The sequence below is a fragment of the Aulostomus chinensis genome, chromosome 12, assembly GCF_037954235.1.
Source record: "Aulostomus chinensis isolate RoL2024-O1b breed Wild chromosome 12, RoL_Achi_v1.0, whole genome shotgun sequence".
Classification (NCBI taxonomy): domain Eukaryota; kingdom Metazoa; phylum Chordata; class Actinopteri; order Syngnathiformes; family Aulostomidae; genus Aulostomus; species Aulostomus chinensis.
Window position 1 is genome coordinate 4,575,603 of NC_141331.1, and position 22,469 is coordinate 4,598,071.

At 46.4% G+C, this 22,469-nt stretch overlaps 2 protein-coding genes across 3 annotated transcripts in view; one reads left to right on the forward strand and one right to left on the reverse strand.

Annotated features, from left to right (window-relative positions):
- Positions 1-460, forward strand: part of LOC147251799 (polycystin-1-like protein 2) — a 37,362-nt gene extending 36,902 nt beyond the window's left edge. The window contains exon 45 of the mRNA XM_086221122.1: positions 58-460. Within this exon, the coding sequence (XP_086077248.1) occupies positions 58-243 (186 nt within the window). The 3' untranslated portion in view covers positions 244-460. The remainder of the gene's footprint in view (positions 1-57) is intronic.
- A 1,471-nt stretch (positions 461-1,931) lies between these two features.
- pth2ra (parathyroid hormone 2 receptor a) overlaps positions 1,932-22,469 on the reverse strand; it is a 33,916-nt gene continuing 13,378 nt past the window's right edge. For both annotated transcript variants that reach the window (XM_086219731.1, XM_086219730.1), the window contains 8 exons: positions 20,363-20,546; positions 19,319-19,472; positions 18,382-18,442; positions 17,932-17,998; positions 12,375-12,469; positions 7,402-7,540; positions 3,752-3,793; positions 1,932-3,597 (listed from right to left, as the gene is read on the reverse strand). In XM_086219731.1, coding sequence (XP_086075857.1) covers positions 3,217-3,597; positions 3,752-3,793; positions 7,402-7,540; positions 12,375-12,469; positions 17,932-17,998; positions 18,382-18,442; positions 19,319-19,472; positions 20,363-20,546 — 1,123 coding nt within the window. In that variant the 3' untranslated portion in view covers positions 1,932-3,216. The remainder of the gene's footprint in view (positions 3,598-3,751; positions 3,794-7,401; positions 7,541-12,374; positions 12,470-17,931; positions 17,999-18,381; positions 18,443-19,318; positions 19,473-20,362; positions 20,547-22,469) is intronic.

Consider the following 22,469-nt stretch of genomic DNA (forward strand, 5'->3'; position numbering starts at 1 on the left):
TCCTTAAGTGGAACTCACATCTTAGAACGACTTTTCTATCTTCCGTCTCTTATCCAGGCCTCAGAGGAAGAGGAGATCGTTCAGCTGCTGTTGAAGAAAATCTACAGTCTCTTTGGGATCGGATGTAAGGTGTCTGGAGATGTCCAGCTGCCGCCTGATGGCGACGGGAGCGGCGGCGGCGGTGGTTTGACCCTCAGTCACAGCCCAAACATCCTCCAATCCTCACATGATGCAGGACTGTAAATATCTCATTACTCAGTACATCCTCAGGACTGGAGCCTCTGCAGAGTTCCTGTAGTTTTCCATCCGCTAACATCCACATACTTACCATTCTAAGCTCATTAGTCTTGCTTGTTCTCTGCAGGGGGGGTCAGTGCACGCTGAACTGCCTCCCTAATAAGGTGGGATACAGCAAATTAAATCCAAGTCAACTGTGTTATGTTTACAGATTTGCTGCATGTGCATATATCTCAATAAAAATGAGAATTTTGATCCAAAAAGACTGATCTGAGCCCTCACGCATTATTGATCAGGAGGTCTGCTGATCTGGTGGAATGGCTCCTGGGGTTAAAGATGCATTTGTTACTTAGTTGTGCTGCCGGGGTTTTCGTTGGCCAACATGGAAGTTTGCTGTTTTTCTGCATGTTTTGTTGGAGCTGTGGTTTCTTTGAAGAGCCGGTCACTGCGACTGGCACTATTAGTGTAATTAAAATGGCTGCCTTCTCCACTGAGTGGTCCACCTCACACCTCCTCCTCCTCCTCTGTGGTTTGCAGCAGCAGCCGGCCATCCAAAAGACAAACAAATACACAATTATATAAATAAGATGCCACTGCTTGTATCAAGACGTCTGAGCTGCGTCAGAAGCTCCAGTGGCCTTGCTGGAGGCTCGTTAGCCGGTCTGATGGGAAAACAAAGCCTTTAGCAAAGAGACTCTTGCTTTAATTGGTGATTTGAAATTCCCTGTAAACATGAATGTGAGTGGTTTTCCTTCTCTGTGTGTGTCTGCATAGACGGAGGTCAGAGAGGGCTTAAATCATGATGTCACAGGCCAGGAAATGATACTCATTTGTAGCAAAGATGGCCGAAGTACGTCTCTCCTGATTTACTTCCCCGATCTATGACATAATCAGAATAACTGGCATGAAAATTTGCATAAAGCTCATTAGGATTTGTTTGTCAGGCGAAGGCTTCAGCCTTTCTCACTTTCTAGTACGAGTCCTGAGACGATGTGGGCGTCTCTCTTTAACCACAGGGTCTCATGTCATTGCTTCTTAGCAGACACCTTGTAAACTGATGTAAAAGTGATGTTTTGTTGCTGTTGTTTTTTAATTCCAATCTTCCGATACGCGAATGAATCCGGCTTTTCTGCAAAATGCTGTGAAGCAGGAGTGCTAGCTATCTATGCAAGGTACTGTGAATGCCTGATGACTGTTTGTCAGCATGAGTATGAATCAAATACGACTGATTTGTATTTTTAAAAAATGGGGGGGGGGGGGGGGGTAAATACTTTTATTTACTTCTCAAAAATGATCACATGAACCTTGGTTGAAGTGTTTGCTTTCTGCTTTACCTTCTAGTTTATATTTCCCCTTCCTTTTTTCATATTTCATGAGATTAGTTGCTACACGGTGGAGGATTTTTGTCAGCCCTGGTTTCGTCCTACAGGCAGGAAGCGTTTGTAAGCCTCACTGGTTCAGGGGTGAACCTCTGACGCTCGTCCCTGCAGGCCTGGCGTCGGGTGTCAGGAGGGATGAGCTCTCTCGGGCGATCTCAAGCCTCCGCCGTGGCACCACAGCGAGCAAACTGGGCCCCTTCAATCATAAACATCTTTGTATATTTTGTTAGGTAGTTGCTCACAATGACCTTAATATGTTTGTTTTTTTTAAAAGAAGAAACAAAACATAAAATAACACTTAATTTGTGTTTAATGACAGAGGTCATTTTGAATACAACATTCAACTCGATCTTTTCACGTTGCTATGAAGTCATCGTGAAGCAGGACCCTCATGGTGAGTCGTCGCCCCAGAAAAATGTTTTGCCTCTCAGGTTCGGCCAAATGGCCTCTCCAGCTCACAAAGTGGGGATTATTCAGTGGCTTGTAAAGGACAATGCTGTTCTTAGCTTCAAGCTAAGCATTCATGGCTGTCCCTCTGCTTTATGGTAACAAAGAAGTGATGCCAGAGGGAAAGAAGTCTTTCCACTGTTGCTAGAGCAGAAAACCTTAACTATCACGACAGCTCACCTACAAACAGCAACACGGAACGCAAATGCAAAAACTCCACATTGCCTCCAGCACAGTTGCTATTGTGCCAGAACAACTGCACAGCACTTTTTACTGAGGCAGATCATTTAGTAGCTTTGCTTGCATGCAATAAACAAGGCTGAGTGAATCACCTGACGCCGCCAAGTCCAAAGTGTCACACTCACGCGTCAGTGGCAATCCTGAAAAGTGGGCAACTTCACTTCAGCTGGATGCTAAAGTCAAGAAGATATCGTGGACGCTTACTGCCACAGACAGACACAGGTAGCATGGTTCTCTACACAAAAGCCTTGTAGAAGCAAAGTAGGGCAGGCAATCATTTCACCCTGGCACCAACCGGCTAAAAAGCGGGATCACAATCATGCTGACAAGAGGGTGACGCCGAAATGGGCCGAAACGACACGCTCTTTGGTGTTGGAGCTACGAACTGTTGTGTGAAAAGTAGATGTCTGTTGGGAGATGCATCATGCCAGAACGACCCCACGTTCTGGAAGAGCAGCAACTTCGCCACTTGTCATTTAGCTTGCTAGCATCCGCCCTGTCCCTTTTGCTTGCCGCTTCATTGTACACACCTCCATCTTGAGAGAGCGGGACACACAAGAGAGACAAAAGAGAAAAACACTCAACACAACAAACAGATAGTCTTTTTTCGTCTTCTCTTGTTTTGCCTGAAGGCACCACGTACGAGACGATCGGGTCAGTCGAGCTGTGGGCGGGTCTTCTGGGGATGTGCACCCACGAGGCCCTTTAGCACCCAATTTGTTGTCTAACTCACTAAAATATAGATAAATGCCCAAGTCCAAACCCCCCATCTGAGCTAGCATTAATGTTAGCATAGCAACTCATGGTGCTGCTGCCATCTGTGAAGGTAGAGGGGGGAGTGTTTTGGTTTTTTTAGATAGAGGATGTGATAAAAAGTTTGAAGCACTGCCGTGCGCCAAGGGGGGGCTGAGAGCTACAGCGTCTCCTCCTCATCCTCAGCTGCTGCACTGGTATTGAGAACAGGCAGGTTCTCCTTCAGTGAGATGCTGTCCACCCTTTTGGGTCCGCTGTCCTCCAGATCTTCTGGTATGGACGGGTCTGAGTTACTGATCACGTATCCCGGGAGGGTGGCGTGCGTGATCATGGCGGGGCCTGTTCCCTGATAAACACGACTTGACACCAGCACGGTGGAGCGTGTGGACGGACCCCCTCCCGCCAGGTTGGACTGGCTGCCGCTGTTGTTGTTGAGGCTGACGACGACGGAGCCGTAACGGTAGCGACCGCAGACCAGAGGCCCCTCCCACTCATAGGTCATATTCCAGCGTGTCCAGGTTTTCTTTATCTCCGTCTGGACCTGCGGGCACAACAGATGTCAAATCTCTGCAAATGTTTGGATGAACATAAGTCAGTTTAAGTTTCCTGGTTCGTGCTGCGGTGACTCTGGTATCAGAGACTTCTGATCAAGGTAAAACCCAAAATGTGCTCGGCGGTGAAAACGCTGCCCTCACCTCTCCGTTGCAGTAGCAGTAGATGATGGACACAAAGAAGCCCTGAAACAAGAGAAGTCAATGAGGACAAACTTTAAAGAAGTTCAACCGTCTTTTCACAGCGTTCCTGTACCGGTGCAGAACTCCGCTACACATCTACCATCAAATGAGTACAACACCCACAGCCAACCCTCAGACATTTATCTCTCCGGCTGCGTCTGTGCTCAGCTCCTTCACTCTCTGTTCTCGCTTCCTGCTAGGATAAAAAGTTGAGGGTCACAGTGTGTCTTTGCAAAAGCGATGAATTATGGGAAGGCGTGCGCCCGCTGAGTGTGTTTGTGCCTGGGTGGGGGTGGAGTGAGAGGGTCAGAGGTGGCGCCCTGCAGCTGGGAGACGGCTCATCAGTACATTTACGAGAAGTCTTAAGAGCCGGAGTGGTGGACTCTGGGAGAAGAAAAGCCTCCAGAAGGCCTCTCCCAGTTCACCAGAATAAACCACTGGCGTCACACTTTGCTGAAGCCAATCGGACATAAAACCTCTGTTTCATTCAGAAATGACGAGTGTTTTCATGTCGAAGCGGATCGACAGTTTGTGGTGTGGCTAAATTTCCCCAGACTTTATCTACACCGTCGACACGTCGTGAGCATGATGAGTTTTTCTTGAATTTCAACAAACTGCGAATCATGAATGTTAGTCGGTTCAGTATTTTTACTCCAGGAATCCAGCGCCTCAGTACTCTCTCAGGCACCCTCCTCTACCTCCTGAGGGTGCACCTTTCTTTGAATTTGCATGCAGGAGTTTGCTGGCGCTTGCTAGCGTGCTGCGCCTGGAGCGGATGATCCAGGCTGTTTCATGTTGATCCGAATCACAACACGTGCCTACTGCCATTTTCACGTCACAGGAAGGGTCCCCCTTTATTTAAAGGCTAATTGTGCGTCACAATTCAGTTTTTGAATTAATTATCATGGTGCTGCAGAGAGGCTGCGCATCAAATTCTACAGAGGTGAGGAAACATCCCCCTCTTTGATCCAGACCTCCAGAAAAACTCACACCACCACCGCTTTTGATGGACTTGAAAATGAAAATAACTGAGTTGGGCTGAAGGATTCTGAAAAAAAAAATTCTGCAACTATTTTGACTGATACTGCAGTTGTGATAGCACTTGCAATGAAGTTGAAACTGAACGTGGTAAACTGATGTATAAATCAGGGTGACCATATTTGGATTTCCAAAAAAGAGGCCCCTCGGCCCGGCCGCGAGTCACTTACATGGTACTCCCAGTTTGCTGACAGCACCGTAGAATTCTGTGCAAAGCGTCAGTCGATTCCAACACACGCTAATTGGTCCTGTGAAAAAACAATGAAAACCGGACTTTTTCACCAATTTATAAAAACACCCCCGGATGCCCCGGACAGGCTGTAAAAGGTGGACATGTCCGGGCAAAAGAGGACGTTTGGTCACCCTAGTATAAATACATCCGTTTATGCAGTATGATAGCAGCGTGTACATGCATATACTAGCACATGTATCACCTTTCGTGACGCAGCACCACCTGCGCTCCTATTAAACTCTGAGTTTGACAGCTCGTTTGAGTTGAGTGCAGCAGCTTCCAGCCTCCACCTCGCTTTCATCGTTCCCACCAAAATCCCATCCGTTCATAATTCATTTTGCTCGAGTGGATAAATGTTATTTAATCAGCCAAAAATGGATGCAACCTCCTCACTCCTCCAGCGACAAACAACTCCTTTCATTTTTTGGTGAGCGGTTAGACACCATCGGCTTGAAATACGCAGGAAAGCCATGAAAAGGTTTGTACGTGTGTGTTTTTGAACCTTTTTTCTTTTCCTCTGCCAGCCAACAAACAGCTGTTGGTGTGTGTGTGTGTGTGTGTGTACTCGGTTTTTGTTATCTTTTGGAGACCTATTCTGGTAAAAACACTACCTTATCAGGACCACTAGTCCACATGGGGACCAAAGACCGGTTCTAATGCGGCAGAACTTAATTATGAACACCTGGTCAAAGGTAGAGTGAAGGTGTAACCTGCAGTTAGCTTGAGGTTGAGGTTCAGGTTAGGATTAAGATTAGGGTTTGAGTTAGGATATTCACATGAATGGAAGTCAATGGAATGTCCTGATAAGGGTAGCTGCGCAAACCTGTGTGTGTGTGTGTTTGCTGTGTGTGTGTGTGTTTGCTGTGGTGGTGATTAAAGGGGAGAGGGAGACACTACAACAGCATAATTTCACATCCAAAATCAGGGAGGAGAAACTCAGCAGTGCGGCTCCAAAACCTCAGCGTCGTGGCTGGCAAGAGTGATGAAGTGTAAAGTGCAGAGGCCAGAGAAGAATTCCCCGTTTTCCCTCCAATAAATAAAAACCTACTGGGCCACACACACACACACACACACACACACACACACACACACACACACACACACACACACACACACCCTATTGAAAAAGGGCTGTAGTTTTCTAAATTAAATAATTACTGTTAGAGTGAAAGCTTTAAAATCACGAGGGTTTTTGTTATTTTAGAGAGGTTTGGTCCGTGCGCCTCTGCCAACTAAAGCCAACAAACAACTCCGACTGTGTGTGAAATGTGTGTTTGCGTTCGCGATGGTGGTCAAAGTGGACAGAGACGGAACAAAAGCACAATTTCACGCCAAAAACAAGAACCCCAAAAAAGGAAGGAAAAAAAAAAACCAGCCTTCAGCCGTGCCACTGTGGCGTGAGGAGATTAGTTTGAGGCCACGACATTGCCGTGCAACGCTCGCTCTCTCTCTCTCTCTCAGAAACATGGAATGACGGCTTTCACACAGGTCCGGTTTTTCAGCGCTCTGCAGACCCTCTTCAGCCCAAATCAAAGAGTTTGTGGATTCTTGAGCCAGACCACTGATTAAGAGGATGTAGATCATCCTGCACAGCACACGAGGCTTTGTGTGGACATTTTTCGATGGCTTTGCTGTAGTTTGGCTGTCCTAGACGTTGTTAGCTGACAGTCACTATGAGCCTCAAGTAAACGTGTCTGCTGCCCTCTTAGTTTGGTATGGATGAAGTATCAATACGTACTCACCAGAAAAGTACTGGAAAAATAAAAGTAGACTGAGCAAAAAAAAAAAAAAAATTGAAAAATAACTCCAGTTTGGACAGGAAGGAAAGCCAAATGTTTTATGGTTTATCTGACATCTGTGAGACTCGTTAGGCTCGGTTTGATCTGGTGGACGTTTCTGGATCTTATATCTTCTATTACCTCTCCCAGACGTTTGACAGAGTGTGAACGTAGCAACAGCACGCGTCCTACATAACTGGCTCGACATGGAATCAGTAACATCCAGTGTTGGTGTGTGTGTGCAACTCTGTCCATCCATTTTCTACTGCTTATCCTGTTAAGGGTGGCGGGGGGTGGAGCCTATCCCTGCAGCCTTCAGGCGAGAGGCGGGGTTCACCCTGGACGGGTCGCCAGTCCATGGCAGGGCCAACGCATAGAGACAGACAACCATTCACACCATTCAGTTGCCTATAATCAATACTTCTACATCAGTTTCTTAAAAAAAACAACAATGCGTGATGTCAGTGGCTTTGCCCGTAGCCACGAACCTACAAACAAACCAGCAGTTTCCTTCAGTTTTGTGAGTCGCAGCTCATTGTTTTACCGTCCAGAACTCAAAGTACCTGGAAGGAATTGAAAAACAGCTCACAGTACATGCGGACCTCCCAGCTCGGCCCCTCAAATGTGAGAGGCAGTCCAACAAAGAGGATGTAGTGGATGCCGAACACCAACACCAGCACCAGGGTGGACTTGGCCAGTTTCCTGTGGAGACACAAACCATCATGCACACTCAGACATATGATCTACATTTCTGTGAGGACTCGCGGAGTAGAATCAGTTACACTTGTAGGAAAACAAACCCTGCAAGCTTGTGTGACATCAACTTCAGCAGCCTCCTGCCTGTGTGAAAGCAAGAAATGCTGATGTTTGTTGGTGCATCAAATCTCTGCTCCAAGGAGGATGGAGAGTTGAGTTTCAGGTTTGGACGCTGAGAGGAGCAGGCCAACTCAGCTCTGTCAGCCTGCTAGTTAGCTGAGCACAATGAAGAGTGATGAACGGCAGGTGAGCGGACCTCCATCTTGCCCATCCAAAAGCCTGTAGTTCCTCTGTTGTGTTTTCTCTCACAATCGTGGTGAGCAGCAGCAGTCGCTCCTCTTGCCAACAAGTGTTGGCCGAAGTGTTTTGCCAAATCACTGCACCCAGTCAGGAAAGTAGTTCCGGCTAGTTACAGTATGCGATTGTTAAAAACAACAATATCTCACATTTTTAAATCATTTTATAGTGAAGGTCCTCGTGGTTCAATTTCTTCAATCATTTGTAAACACAAGAAAAAAAAAATACCGCGCTTGTGTAGCAACCTGCCACGTGGGGCCGGCGTTGGCCCACGAGATGTGAAGAGAAGCCACCTGCCATGACAGGCGTGTCACCTGACATACGGGCCCAGAGGGTTACCATACATCTCTCTCAGATCATGCGCCACCGAGCCGTCAAAGGCACAACACTCAGCAGAAAAAAAGAGGAAGTGCATTTCCTCCTTTGGATCCGTGGCAACATCTGGATCGCACCCAGCAGGATTTTAACCGCCCCTGCAGAGGGATCACGCCCAGAAATTTAGATTATAGTACAAGGCCCCTTGAAAAAAACAATAATTGACTAAACTGCATTATTTTTTCATTGTTTGTGTAAAGGATTAGAGGACCTCCACGCCCTACGGGTTGAGGCGAGTGTTCAGCTCTGTCCTCGGGTGAAGGATTAGGAGGTTTTGTGAGGCGTAATAACAGGCGCCTGATATTACTGCTACTCTTACAGATACTGCTTATTGTCTGAGTGCAATTGTTGGTTCTTTCAAAAGAACAAAAAGAAAGAAACAAGATTCGAGCAGAACCGGTATTTTGTTCAGGAGCAGGTTTGCAGGTCTGCTGCAGCAGCTGCACCTGAAGCTGACAGAACTCCCTCTTAATATGTAGCAGCAGGTTCCACTAAGACTGCCAGACGTTGATTCATTATTTCTCCCACCTGTGTAGCTTGATGGACCTCCGTCACTCAGACAATAGCAGCTTCAATGAGAACGGGAGAATTATATGCACCACACTATATACAGCATGTGGTGTGAGTGGAACCAGGCCCGCTCCCACCTGCAGCGCTCCCATGTTAGATAGAAGTCGTAGTGCACAACAGATCAAGGGGAAGCAGCAGCAGGAGCTGTCAGCTGCTCCTGATCCACTCGTGCACTCCCTCGTGTGTGTGTGTGTGTGTGTGTGTGTGTGCGTGCGTGTGTGTTCAGAAGAAAGATTAAAAATGTAACCCAGAGGTTTGATGAAAGAAGCGTGCGTTTCATGTCATTCATCACTTCAGCAAGAATACAAAACTTTCAGTCGTCATCACCTTCACCCATCAGAACACCACCAGAATAAACCAGTAAGAAAAGAACCTAAACCAGTAAACAGCAGAATCTCCCAGCTAGGCTCTCCCCCGCCTGCACTGCGAGTTAGCAAGTCGTTGCCGTCTTTGCTTTCTCTTTCCTCTCCTCCTCAGCTCAAGTTCACATTTTCAACTGCCGTGTTCTTGACACTGAAGCAGAGTAAAACTTTCAAAACGAGTTGGCTTCTAATTAAGCCTGAATCAAATGAGGCTGGGGAAGAATAATTGTCTAATAAGATAAGATGCTATTGGATTTGGAGTAAATAAGAAAACAGACTTTTTTTGGCAACATACTGCACCTTTTATCTCCACCCATCCATGTTCTACCTCTTATCCTGTTAAGGGTGGTGGAGGGTGGAGCCTATCCCAGCAGCCTTCGGGTGAGAGGCAGGGTTCACCCTGGACAGGTCACCAGTCCATGGCAGGGCCAGCACATAGAGACAGACAACCATTGGCTCTCACAGCCACGCCTACGCTCAATTTAGAGTCTGGATTAACCTGGTCCCCTCTTGATGTCTTTGGACTGTGGAGGAAGCTGGAGTACCAGAGAGAACCCACGCAGGAACAGGGAGAACATGGAGACTCACCCAGAAAGATCCCCTGCTCCAGCCAGACAGTGCTGACCACTGCTCCACCGTGCCCCCCCACCCCCGCCTTTTAGCTCATCAACTTTAAATTCTATTAAAATGTGTTAAAATTGGGATTTTCCACTGCCCCTCATCCACCTGTAATCCTGCCATGACACATTCAAGACCTGACATTCATTCCTCTTCCCGTCATCTTAGCATTCGCGGTTAAAATTCACAGTTTTATTGAATCTGATTTCCAATCAGTTTCAATGTTTTGGAGTTTATTTCCTTGAAAAATGCACCAAGTTTGTTTTTTCTCTCGTGGTTGTTTCATTTCTATCCGTCAATCAGCGTGAAGGACTTTTTCTCCTTTACGTCTTGAAGAGAAAGTTCATTTCCTTCTTTTCATGTTGCCATCTTTGACAGGAACACTGATATAATAGGGCACATTGATGCAGTTGCCACAGCAATCAGAGCCGCAACAGGGACTCTCCTTAACAGAATCTGAAGAGAAAGTACAACAGGCCAATTAATGCCCTGAAGGGGCCGCAGGTGGGCGGTTTGTCGCTGTGAAATGTGGCCTGAGTTTCTGATCAGCCCGTGTGATGGAGGCTGAGGGTCAGCTTCCCACCTGGACAGGTAAATAAGAGATGAAATGACCCGCATGATGACAAATACCCCACCACTCAAGCGGAATATCATCTTAAAAAACTGGGACGCAACTTTTAACTGCTCACAATGTTTGTTTTGTTTTGTTTTTTTCAAACTAGCTCCAGTAAAACATCTGGATGTTTCTGAATTCCATCCCCAGAGTTCTCGTAGAGAGCCAACTACCAACGCTCAGACATCCTCCGTGTACCTCCACGCCAGCTCTTCTCCGCTCTGAGCTACTTCAATGATGGCTGACTGCTAAACAATCAGCCCCCATTTTGAAGAACTCAAAGAACCTCAACACAGTTGCAATGAACTCCTTGCGGCCACACCAGCGCACAAGAATTTCCTCGGCTACGGCGCTGCGACCATGACTACAGATCAGCTGAAACAATGGAATCCCATCACGCGGATTTGATTGCTTTTCCCAGCATACGTAACGAGCTGTGAATATTCTGGGACTGCAGGATTGAAAAGAATATCAGCAGACAGCTTCCTTGAAAAAAATTTAAACCCTGCACAACTGAGCGGTGTGCAGTTAAGAGTAGATTTTGCTCTCAGAGAGGAATAAAAAGAACAACTGGAGACTTCTGTCTGTCAGAACGCAGCTTTTCCATTTGCTAATGTGTGAAAATGTCCAAATTGTTCTCTGATGCGTTTGGGCCGACAGCAGCCCAGTGAAAACAAGACTAGAACGATTGTTTTCCTCCTGGATTTTGCATATTTCTAAACATGAGTGTTGTCATGTCATCATCGTGACCGTGCTGATTCAGTGTCTTCTGTCTTTCTTTGTCCAGAACAGAAAAAGTGTTCTTTCATTTCATGACAATGATCAGGACTGTTTCGGCGCCCTGACCCAACACCGCTCTCATCTTTGTATTCAACCCCGCACTCGTCCACACAAAACAAGCCTTCCTTCAGCAAGCACAGGTGCGTCGGAGAAAATACGCGGTAATTACATGTGTTTACCTGGCACGGTGACTCCAGCTGCGTAGGACAATGCTAGTGAGCATCGATGTAAAATTACATGTACGGTGTGACATGTTGGACATGACACCCTTGTTATGTCAAAACACCAGCTTGTACAAATACAGTCCTAGAAAGTACTACTGCATTGGAGGACCTGCACTGCTAGCACTCGAGAAAACCGCAAAGGTGGGAAGACTTAATAACTCTGATGTCCATGGCAAAGAGAGCGATGACGGGCATCACAGCGAGGCGCAGAGGAGGAGGCCGATGATGTCACATGATGTCTGACACAGAGGTTTGTTTCCTCAACTTGCACATCAACGTTAAATTGTTAAGAATTAACTGTCATATCAGCGCCGATGTGGTCTGCGTCTCCCAGTCGACCGAGTCGCAGGCCAGTGTGGCGCGGCGGCAGCTTCCCTTCACCGCCGCCACTCTCGGCTGCGACGTTACTACTTTTCTATCAATCACAGATCAGAGCTGCATGTGAATGTGCTCAGCAAATCTGTTGAGACAAACAAAGAGCGTTTGACTGTGGCTTATTAGAAGCGTCTGGAAATTATCGTACATCGGTGCATAGAAACTAGTTTGATGAAGGGATTGGCATGGACTGAATGAACGGCTTCTCTAACGGCTGGCAAAAAAAAGCTGGGCAAGACACAAACAATAGTGACACAACTGCAGTGAGTAGGACTGAGCATCCAGAGGAGCCTGACGCCGGACAGGCAGGCATTCAAATGCTTCATATCCCCAAATGTATTCCCAAAAAACAGACAAACACAAAAAGAGATGTGTCACCTGTTTTTGAAGATGTTTGTCTTCATGAAGAAATGTACTGTTATGGATAATCAAAGCAACAAAGATGTCAGACTATCGAGAAACTGACGACACCGTCGGTCAAGAAAAACAGTTATGAGTTATTATGAAGACAACAGAATTTACACCCAAGTCCGACTTTACACCAAGAGCTGGAGGTTGGGACAAACCTGTACTGCTTCCTGGTGTCGTATCTCCCTGCATTTGTCTCTCGGATTTTAGTCGCCAAAACTCGAACGATGTTCACGAACAAGACAAAGTTGAGCTGAAACAGAAGAAGAGAGTTTTGCGGGAAGTGTAAGCAGTGCCACAACTGATCTGAACCACAAATCCTCAATCTCACGACTGGCCTCCGCTGTCTTAACATCTGCTTTACATGCTTGTCATTCACCAATATTCACAAAGCTGGTTTCCGGCAGCACCGAGCGGGACCAGCTGGAGATTTCCCTTGAAGGCCCCTGTGGCACTGGTACCCACCGATACTGTCACTGTGGTTAGTTCAGTCCAAGTGCCTGTGGATTACTGAGTGTACAGCTGCTTAAAGGAGATGAGGATTGTACTGGATGATCCACTGGAGAGGTTTCAAATTGATGTTTTTGCTATTGTTTGAAGTATATAGATAATATAAATATATGTGGTTGGCTCCGTGCGCATTCACAGTCTCGAAGAAGTGACGCACTGGTGAGAGAACATCTTCATGCACCTATTTATGAGTACGTGGAAGAACCGATTTAAACTCAGCCTGCAGGCCTTCTATTAAACGCGAAGTTTGGAAAAGATCTGACTCGTAGGATTAAGAGTCTAACCTGCAGACAAAACTTCAGCATCGCGTGACTGCTGAGACACGGCACCCGTGAGTTTGGTGTACAGGAGCGAGGAAGAGCAGGAAAAACACTCAGTAACGGATGAGGGCTCCTTCCTCCGTGAAACGCTTGTGCTGTAACCATAGCGATACCAACTGCTGTGGCACCACAGTGCATCTAATGGCAAATAGGACAATTAGAAAAAGACTTTGATTAGCTCATTGTGAAAGATACAGCCGTACGACACATGGCAGACAGTCTGAACGATGGCTGACAGTCGTGGTGGGCCTCTGCGACTGCATCACGGCGCTGCCTCACACTGCTGCCACTGCATCACGCCACTGCTCACACTGCTGCCACTGCATCACGCCACTGCCTCACACTGCTGCCACTGCATCACGCCACTGCCTCACACTGCTGCCACTGCATCACGCCACTGCCTCACACTGCTGCCACTGCATCACGCCACGGCGACTGCTAAAAACCTCTAGTCCCGATCAATATAGTCGACTTCATCTCCTCCATCCTAAATCTGTAGGCCGGTGGGTTCCTAAATGTGCATATAATCTGATTTGTGGTCCACATGGGTTTCACTTTCCTTGGACTGTTTCCAACACTCCTAAAGTGAGTTTGGAGTGTGCTACGTCAGGGAAACGTGTCACTCCGGGAGCATCTATAACTGAGGAGCATCAATCACTCAGACTCTGGAGTCTTTTTATGTTCTTCATCAGCGTTACTCAAAGCTTCACTCTCCCAATCACAACCAGACTGCTGGCTGCTGGCTGCTGGCGGAGGAGGACCAGCAGCGTTTAGGGGTTCAACATCTTGCTATTAAGCCTATTATCATGGCGGGGATCGAACCAGCGACCTGCCAGTGACTGCACAACCCCTGGTCCCCCCCACTGAGTCATCCGCACCAATAATACCTTAGGCAGCCATTTCATTCCTGAGCAAATGTTTGAGACGCCCGCTTTACTTTAAGGGTGGCAAACAGAAGTGGCTACATAAGCAGAGAACCTGCACTGGAACATAGTACGACTGTACTTTGCAAGTACTCAAAGAAACGTAGTTTTCCAAGAAAAACTAAGGATGCTAGAAGCTGATAAACAAAACCCGAGGGCACAGAGCAAACCTCCGTCAGGGACATACGACATCATCATCAAATCCAAATTCAGTTGCTTCTCAGCCTAAAATCCAGAAACCCTCCAAATATCATCAAAATCCGGAACAACTTCATCCTGCTGGCACGCACACAGCGATCAACACATTAGCGCCACATCACCGGTGTTTTATTGACAGATGGTCTAAAAACGCTGGATTTGTCTGTGTTTTTGCCTTTTACACACCAGAGCAATATTCAGTCCCAGCCCGTATTAAATTAATCGATTATCACACGTGAAATAAAAGCAATTTGTCCCCTTCACATCTTAATCATGTTGTTTCTACTTTCCCAACTTCTCATCAGGACGCCGTTGAGAATCCAGCGACACCGGTGGCTCCGAAGCACAGTTTAATGTGTGTATCCATTATTAAGCCTGTTGGTGTGAACACAACAGCCCAGACTCACAGCCCATCCCCGCCGCGCTCAGGGATTTCATTTGTCAGCGAAATTAAAGTAATACTTCTTTTCTTTTTTCTTTTAAGAGAGACAACAGACCAAGCCTGTCGAATCACCCAACCTGATGACAACAACAACTTAACACCAAGTTACGTGATGGCGATGCCAAATCTGTTGTGGGAAATTCACATAAACGAAACGGGACTCGAACGTTGTCAATATCAAGTCCTGTACGTCCGTCCTGCCCTCAACCTCCAAAGATGGCTGTTGTCTTTGTGAGCCTGCGACAAAACTGCACCCAACATAAGTTAGTTAGTGAGTTAGTGCAGACGTGAAAGAGTTATAGTTCTGCTCTTTATTCGGCCTCATTGGCGTTTCCTATTCCACCAAAGAACACCGCTAGGCTAGCACCGCTAACATCAACGCTAGCTCTGACCAGCAAGGTCAGACAGGTGGCCCCCCGAGCGCATGGGTCTCTGCTTCCAACAGTGATGCTGTGAGCATGGGAGGAGATTAACCACCAATCCATATGTGAGTGAGTGTAGCAACATGTTGGGTGCTAAAGGAGCAACTCTGTCCCTGCTTAGTTTAAGGATGATGCGTGAGATGGAGGAGGGTCTTTACCGGAGGCTGGAAAAACACCAAACCCCGCTTTATTCTTGATAGGAGGATTTTCAGAGATACTGCAGATGTTTTTGGCGCATCCCTGACACAACTGTCACAAACAGGACTCCAACACCCGTCGCCCTCCTCAAGGATCCTTATTCATTTATATTAGCATTGTTGGCGGCCTGACACTTTCCGTGCCGCCTCCATCATGCGCTGCAGTATTAACCATTTGTGGTCACTTAGGGCATTTTCTGCCCTGAATCCCATCAAGACCATCCCCGCTAAAGACTGCTGCTCATTGGCTGCATTTCCCACTAAAGAGCTCAGAGGCACACTACCTGAGATGAGAACGATCTCATTTTTCGGCACGTGTCAAGGTAATGAAAAGATCGGAGAAGTGGTTGTGTTTTTGTTTTTTTTGTTTTTTTTAAACAGAGCTGCCATGTAGGAGGATTCTTGTGGCGCCGGCGGTGGATCGGTCCGTATATGCGGCGCTGCTTTGTGATTAGAATCTGCAGGAGGGATTGCTCCTCACAGCTGGGTGACAAGAAAACGAGTTCAGCTCTCAGGCACAGCCAAGTCAGAACATGTCCCTCCACAAAAGTGTCATTTTTCAGGAGTTTGGCCTTTCATCTGCGCTTCGGCACAAGCTTCTCCTTTGGATGTCCCTCTCTATCTCTATCTCTCTCTCTCTCCCCCTCTCACTTTCTCTCTCTCCCTCGCCTCAGTATTTGATTGGATGGAAGCCACTAGATTAATTCTCAGGCTGCGGAGCACTTGGCCATACAAGACAGTGGGAGACTTGCTTATTTGCATACACCTTCATAATTTGCATTGGCAGCAAATATAGAACTTTCATGCCGTGATACTAATTTGAATTGATGAAGGATGGAGAGGGAGTAGAAATATGCATCTCGCGTGCATTCTGAGCGCAAAGAGACATGCCAGTAACTCCCTGCATCCAGATAATACATCAAATCCCCTTGACATTGGTGCCTTCATGCTCTGTGCAGGAATTTAATATTTTATGCCAAAGAGACAAAATGAGAACAGGAGACATTTTAATGATGTCTTTGTCCTGCCCCCTTTAGTCTCTTCTTCGGTGTTTCTCATCAGGACTGATTTGTGTTGTTCCTGCTTGGTTCAGAAAAGAACCTCAGATTATTAAAAAGCACACCCATATTCAGTGTCCCTGTGTGTGTGTGTGTGTGTGTGTGTGTGTGTCTGTCAGGGTTAATTCTGCTTAGATATTCTAGGCTTTTCCTCAGCTTGGCCCCAGTTTGGTGCAGGAGTTTTTCCAGTAATTGCATCATAGGCACCAAACCTTCGATGTGGTTTTCAGCATGTTACAAACATACGATTTACATTTGAATGACCCAGATCTGTTAATTATGATGATGTGTGTGTGTGTGTGTGTGTGTATCCATCCCCTCGGCAGGAGACTTCAATCCACCAGGAACAAAAACCTCATGACACTAGGACATTTTAGTGCCAAATACACTTTTCATGTGAAAACAAATTCAATTTTTTTTTTTTTAAAGAAGCTTCTATGTCACGTGACCTGGAAAAAGTATGACAAGAAAAATTTCCGTATTGTGTTGCCTTCTAAATATCAGAAAATTTTAATGGAAAGTATATTTTTGTTTACAGCAAAATCCATGTTTTTTTCTTCAATAGCTTCCTGGTCATGTGACCTATGGATTCCAAATCAGGAATATATTAGTACTAGACTAGAAATGTGGACACGCTTAAGCTTTTCTAAATATTTTTTTTAATATATTTTAGTGCTAAAAGCATTTTTCATTTGAGTTACGGGTTCTAAATCAGTACAAGATATCAAGGTAGACATTAGATAACAGCACACGGCCGTGAGGAAGGGAGGAGGGAGGGCAGCGGGGTCGGCAGGCTGGAGGTCGGCGGTAATCGTGCGTCTGTGACAACTGTTGCACATTAGCACAAACCGCCAGGACACACGAGAGCGTGTTCTGATCCAACTCTGCAGCTGTTCTCACATGTTCTGATGAACTACTGAACATCTGTACGTTCTACGACAAAGTGGCTCCGCAGTGGGCATCAGCACGCAGGAACAAGACCAGAACAGGCCTACGTAGTGGTCAGGCCTATGTTCAGAGAGTTCTTCCTGTGTGCTCATGTCATCGTACAGGCGGAAATAGGACTGGGGTTTGTCCAGTAAATTCATTTTCCGTGGAGCGAGGGGCCCGACAGCGCAATGGTAGCGCTGTTGCCTCACAGATAGAAGGTCTTGGTTTTGATTCCCGCAGAGGACGCTGTGGGCGCCGTGCGTCGTGTCCTCTCCTCCATGTCACCAGTGCCCACACCTTGGGTGGGGTCGGCAAAAGGGCCTTTCTGCGTGGAGTGTGCAGGTTCTCCCTGAGTCCCTGGGGGTTTCCTGCCCAGGAACCCCTCTCATAAACATACAACAGTCCTGGTCACTACAGCCCCTCCTCTGGTCCACTGGGGCGCCAGATGGGAGGGGAAAAGAATTAGTGGGAACAACGTGATCGTCCCACACGCTACACGTTTAGCTCTTAGGTTCAATATTACCGAGCAGACATTTGGACCTGAACGGGAACTGACACCAAGTCAGAAGGCAGTAGTTTTTGTCATAGCAGTTTAGAAGGTAAATTTACTTTATTTACTTATTAGTTTGTGTATTTTGTGGTCGTCTCGAGCTACACTCGCACGAAGCGACGGAAAACCTTTTAACTCTCTGCAGACTCACACTCGCATTCTTACCCCAACCGCTGTCAGGATGGGAACCTGATAGATCCACTTGATGTTCCCAGCACTCAACTCCCAGCACCTGCAGAGGAGAAGAGGGCAATTTGGACATCAGAAAAATGGCTGAGAAAGCAATCTAGACGTCCGTGTGAAGAGTGAACGAGATGAGCCAGTCAGAGGTCCTAAATATCCACTTATTACACCGACAGGAGAACAGACACCTGAAAACCAAGCAGCTCCTTTAGAAAAACACTTGAATAATCAGCCCTGCACGTTTAATTAAATTATTCATAATGGAAATGTCACAATCAAGCTGGGATGAACTTCTCCAACTCCTGTTTCCGTTCATGTTTAACTTCAAGTTTGCCTTCGTAAAGCTTTTTTTTTTTCTTTTCGGAGGGGTTTGTTTTATTTTTCACACTTTTAAAATGGTGGTGTCTTTACTGGAGCACACTGCTCTCTCACCTTGCATCCGCCAACATTGCCCTGACAGTCGCCCACACCGACACGAAAAGAGCTGGAACACCTGGACAAATCACACAGAAGCCACGGTGAGCGTGTACCTGATGAACGGTGCAGGTGGTATTCACGGCCGCTGTATCCCCACATCGTATTCAGAGAGTCTGGACACGGCGAGCTTGTGATAACGGCAGTGGTGAGTCTGGCCTCCTATCAAGTTACTCATGAATCGATCAGCAAGAGCTGCTTTATTCACCGTCATTTTAACCCTCAGACAACTAAGTTTCTGGGTAACATCGACTGAGTCAATAAGACCTGAAAACTCTGTAAACGTCTCGTGTGTTGTTGTGTGTTTTTTTAAATGTTCACTTCTCTTTAGCGAAGTGGCAACATTGAAGACGGATCTTAAATAAAAGCCTCACATCAGGATTTTTCCAGCACACGGTTCAGGGGGACGGACGCGGCCCTGAGTTCTTCTTCTCTCTGTGCCCCATTTCTCTCTTTAATCTCTTTGATGATTAAAGAGAGTCCAAGGCTTCCTGAGGGGCCAAAGTCAAGTCGCTGATTTTTTTTCCATGTTTCCAGGGAAACACAAGAAGGGGACGTCCCCATGTGATTGGTAAAACTCAGAGAGGTGAAACACCACATTATCGCCGGCAAATGAATTTCTCTAAATGAATCGGGTGGAGTTTGCTGCCCGTCTCTTACCCTGAAGCAACATGGCTGCCAGTGCAGAAGAATAAAAACAGCCTTCAGTCTGACCAAGCATGGATTCAACACAAACACATTCAAGGAAAGATGAACTACCAGATTTTTTGGGTTTTTTTACTACATTGACTTTACCAAGGTGTATAAAATGGCTGGTGAGCATACATGAATATTGAATTTGATTGATTTCCTGTCTTCTTCTTCTGTCCCTGCGTGATATCTGTTGTCTTCTTACCCCACCCGATGAGCGTGAAGCCCCAGAGGTATTTGGAGTCGGATCGGAAGGCCATGAAGATGAGGCTGTGGAGGTAGAGGCCTTCCACTAGGATCCAGTAATAGTTGGTGGCCAGGAAATAGACGAAGAGCAGCACAGTCACCTTGCAGCCAATCTGATGACACAACATTAGCGCGTTTAGCACATTCTCTCCCCGTGCTGCTACGTGGCATACGCGCTTGCATATGCATTTGTTGGCCACAATATGTCACACAAACACGGGTGATAACTAATCATGACAGCACTGCTGCAGGTCTCGGCGGGCAGGCAGAAGCAGAAATGAGCTCAACTCAGGCTACGCCGCCCTTTTCAAAGCGCAATCAGCTGCAGATCAACCTTCGCTGCCACCGCCTGGAGCTTAAGTTCATTCGCCAGGAGGAAAGTTTCAGCATTGCTACAGCCGGTGAAACTCTTAACTCTCCAGCCATGAAAGACAGAAACCTGTAGCTCGCTTTACGGCTTCAGCGAGTGCTGAGAAGGGGTTGTAAATTCCAGGAATAATGAATATTTTGGGATCATTAATACAAACTCTATTCACCTTTTCTATAAATCATCGTGTAAAAAAAAAAGGTGTATTTTCATAAGCAGATACTGTTTGTCTGCAGAGCCCTCAAGTAACATGCGAGATGCAACCACTGAGTGGACGTGTGGAAGAACACACAGAGGAGAAAAAACCCCAGCAGGTCTCCTCATGCATGAACTCCCATGTACTCCACTTAATTCACACTTACTTCCAACTCTTTGGCGAAAAAATGAATTAAAATAAAAATATACAAGAAAATTTGCACCACCTGTGTTTTTCGGAAAATTAGCGAGCCCAAAAAAAAACGTGTGAGATTGTGAGATTAAATCCTCCAACAAAGCGAAACATCAGCCAGCAGCCTGTCTGAGTTTAATGGCTAATAATTGAAAAAATGAAATAAAATCAGGAGTTGTTACAAGCTAAAGCACTCATGATGTCAGCAGCGAGATAAAGAGACAGAACCAAGTAACCTGGGTACTTACATACTGAGAACTGTCCAACTGGGCCGCAGACACAGTTTTTAAGTTGTCCAACAAGCTGGCGTCAAAGTCCTGCAAGCCGGCGCTGGAATGAACGACTTTGTCCCTCACGAAGATGATGACGGCTCGCAGCATGAAGGAAACAAACAGGTGCATGTGGATGAAGTTCCTGGTGCAGTGAAGACGCCTGCGGGACAACGCGTCAGATCTCACTCAAAGCACAAATGAAACACAATCAATACAGCGTTCGCGAAGAGATCGAAAGAGAAGAACCCCATTTCTTGAAAGTAGACTAGCTGGTCGTCTCCAGGTAACGGCTGCACCCCTGGACAACACGGTCACCACAAACAAGCTTTGATCCATCTTCAGCACACGTTAAAAGGGTTTGGAGAGAAACCTTTGGAACAGGAAGATGCTGTTCTGTCCATCAGCTTTTGTCAGAGATAAGTGGACCGATCACATGCATCATTGTGGAGAGAGAAATGTTCTGGAAGTCTACATCTGTACATCCGTCTAGTCAGCCATCATTGTTGGATGGAATTGTTCCACTTCATCTTTTCACAATATCCTCCCATTTTCATCAAGATCTGGTTCTGATATTTCACTATTCTTGATTTATCGGAGGGGGGGGGGGCGACTGTCGTGACCTCTCTTCCCACTCCACCTCCCTTTCAACACTTCAAAAGCACACCGGCCATTTTTGTAATTTGGTTTGAAATGATTAAATAATATTCACTGTCGGGGAAAGATTTTGAAAGATGACGCGGCGGCTAAAGGTTACAAGAGAGGAGCTCTCATTAGAGAATCAGTCTCGAGTGAGTCGTCGGGAGGTGAACATGTGAAAACAAAGGAAAGACTTGTGCGGTACAAGTGTGGCGCCAGGAGAGGATCTCGTAGCGTTCTACGCTGGATGCTGGAGGCGCCTGATGTGGCTGAAGGTTTAAGACTCTATGCTTCGGTCTCCTTCAGTCTGGGGATGATTGAGTCTGCAGTTGAGAGACAAAGCCAACTAAACTGAGATGGACGGAAAGACACATTGTCTTTAATCACTGGCTTACTGGACACCAGTTAGGGAAGGATTAACTCTGAGGACCTGGTCCAAATTTAACTTCAACAGTCTGTTGTTTGTAAAATGTGATTTGATTGAAGTTTGATGGGAGGATGAGTTTTGCAAATGGGAAAAATTGCGGGTAAAAGTTCAATTCAGGTTGGATACTTGATGTTCTTTCTGTTGGTGGTTTATTTGCCGATGGTTCAAAATTGTGCAGCTTACAGGAGAGCAGAGAGGGACATGACGCAGGCGGTGTGTTTTCATCAAAAGTCTGTCTGTAGATGCACGCTGAGTGTGTGCTTTGGCAATTGTGTGTTTTACTGGGCTGCGCATAAAGAATCATCACATTCTAGCAAGTAAACTCCATACCCCCCCACACACACACACACACACACACACACACTCGCCTGCTCCCGACACTCCTCATTCAGAGCAGCTTCATTAATGATCACATTAGCCTCAACAGAATGTTGTTTTCAAATTAAAGGATTGGTTTTGTCTCATGCTAGTTGTGTGGCATATCCATTAGCAGCAACAGGGATTAAGAATTAAACAGGTCCAAAACAGGGATTACATCGCTGTAATCCTTCTCAAATTAAGTCAGTTAAGTAAATAATTGAATTGTAGGAATTATAAATCCTTCGAGCTGTGCACCTGACCTTGTGCCAAGATGGTGCATCTTTTAATTACTTGAAAAGGCCTCAAGACCAAATTTGCATTGCGCAGGTTAGAAACTGTACCACCGTGTTTAAAAAGATGCTAATGTGTCCGTATGTGCACAGGTTCGTCATGGCGCTCCGGCATCACGACCGTCCCAAGCTGGTGCACGACTCTGTCTACTGATTTTTCAGGATGTAAACCGAGCAGTCAGCTCTGCTCACGGCTCAGATCAAACATATCAAAAGCGTGTTTTGAACACGTGTATTGAGCTGGAACACTGCCGGACAGTCTGAGCACAAATGCAGACGCTGAAAACAGAAATGCATCACGAGGCCACAATGAAAGTGACGATTCCAGGCGATCTGAAGGCTTTTCCACGCCTACTGGAGCTGCATCAAT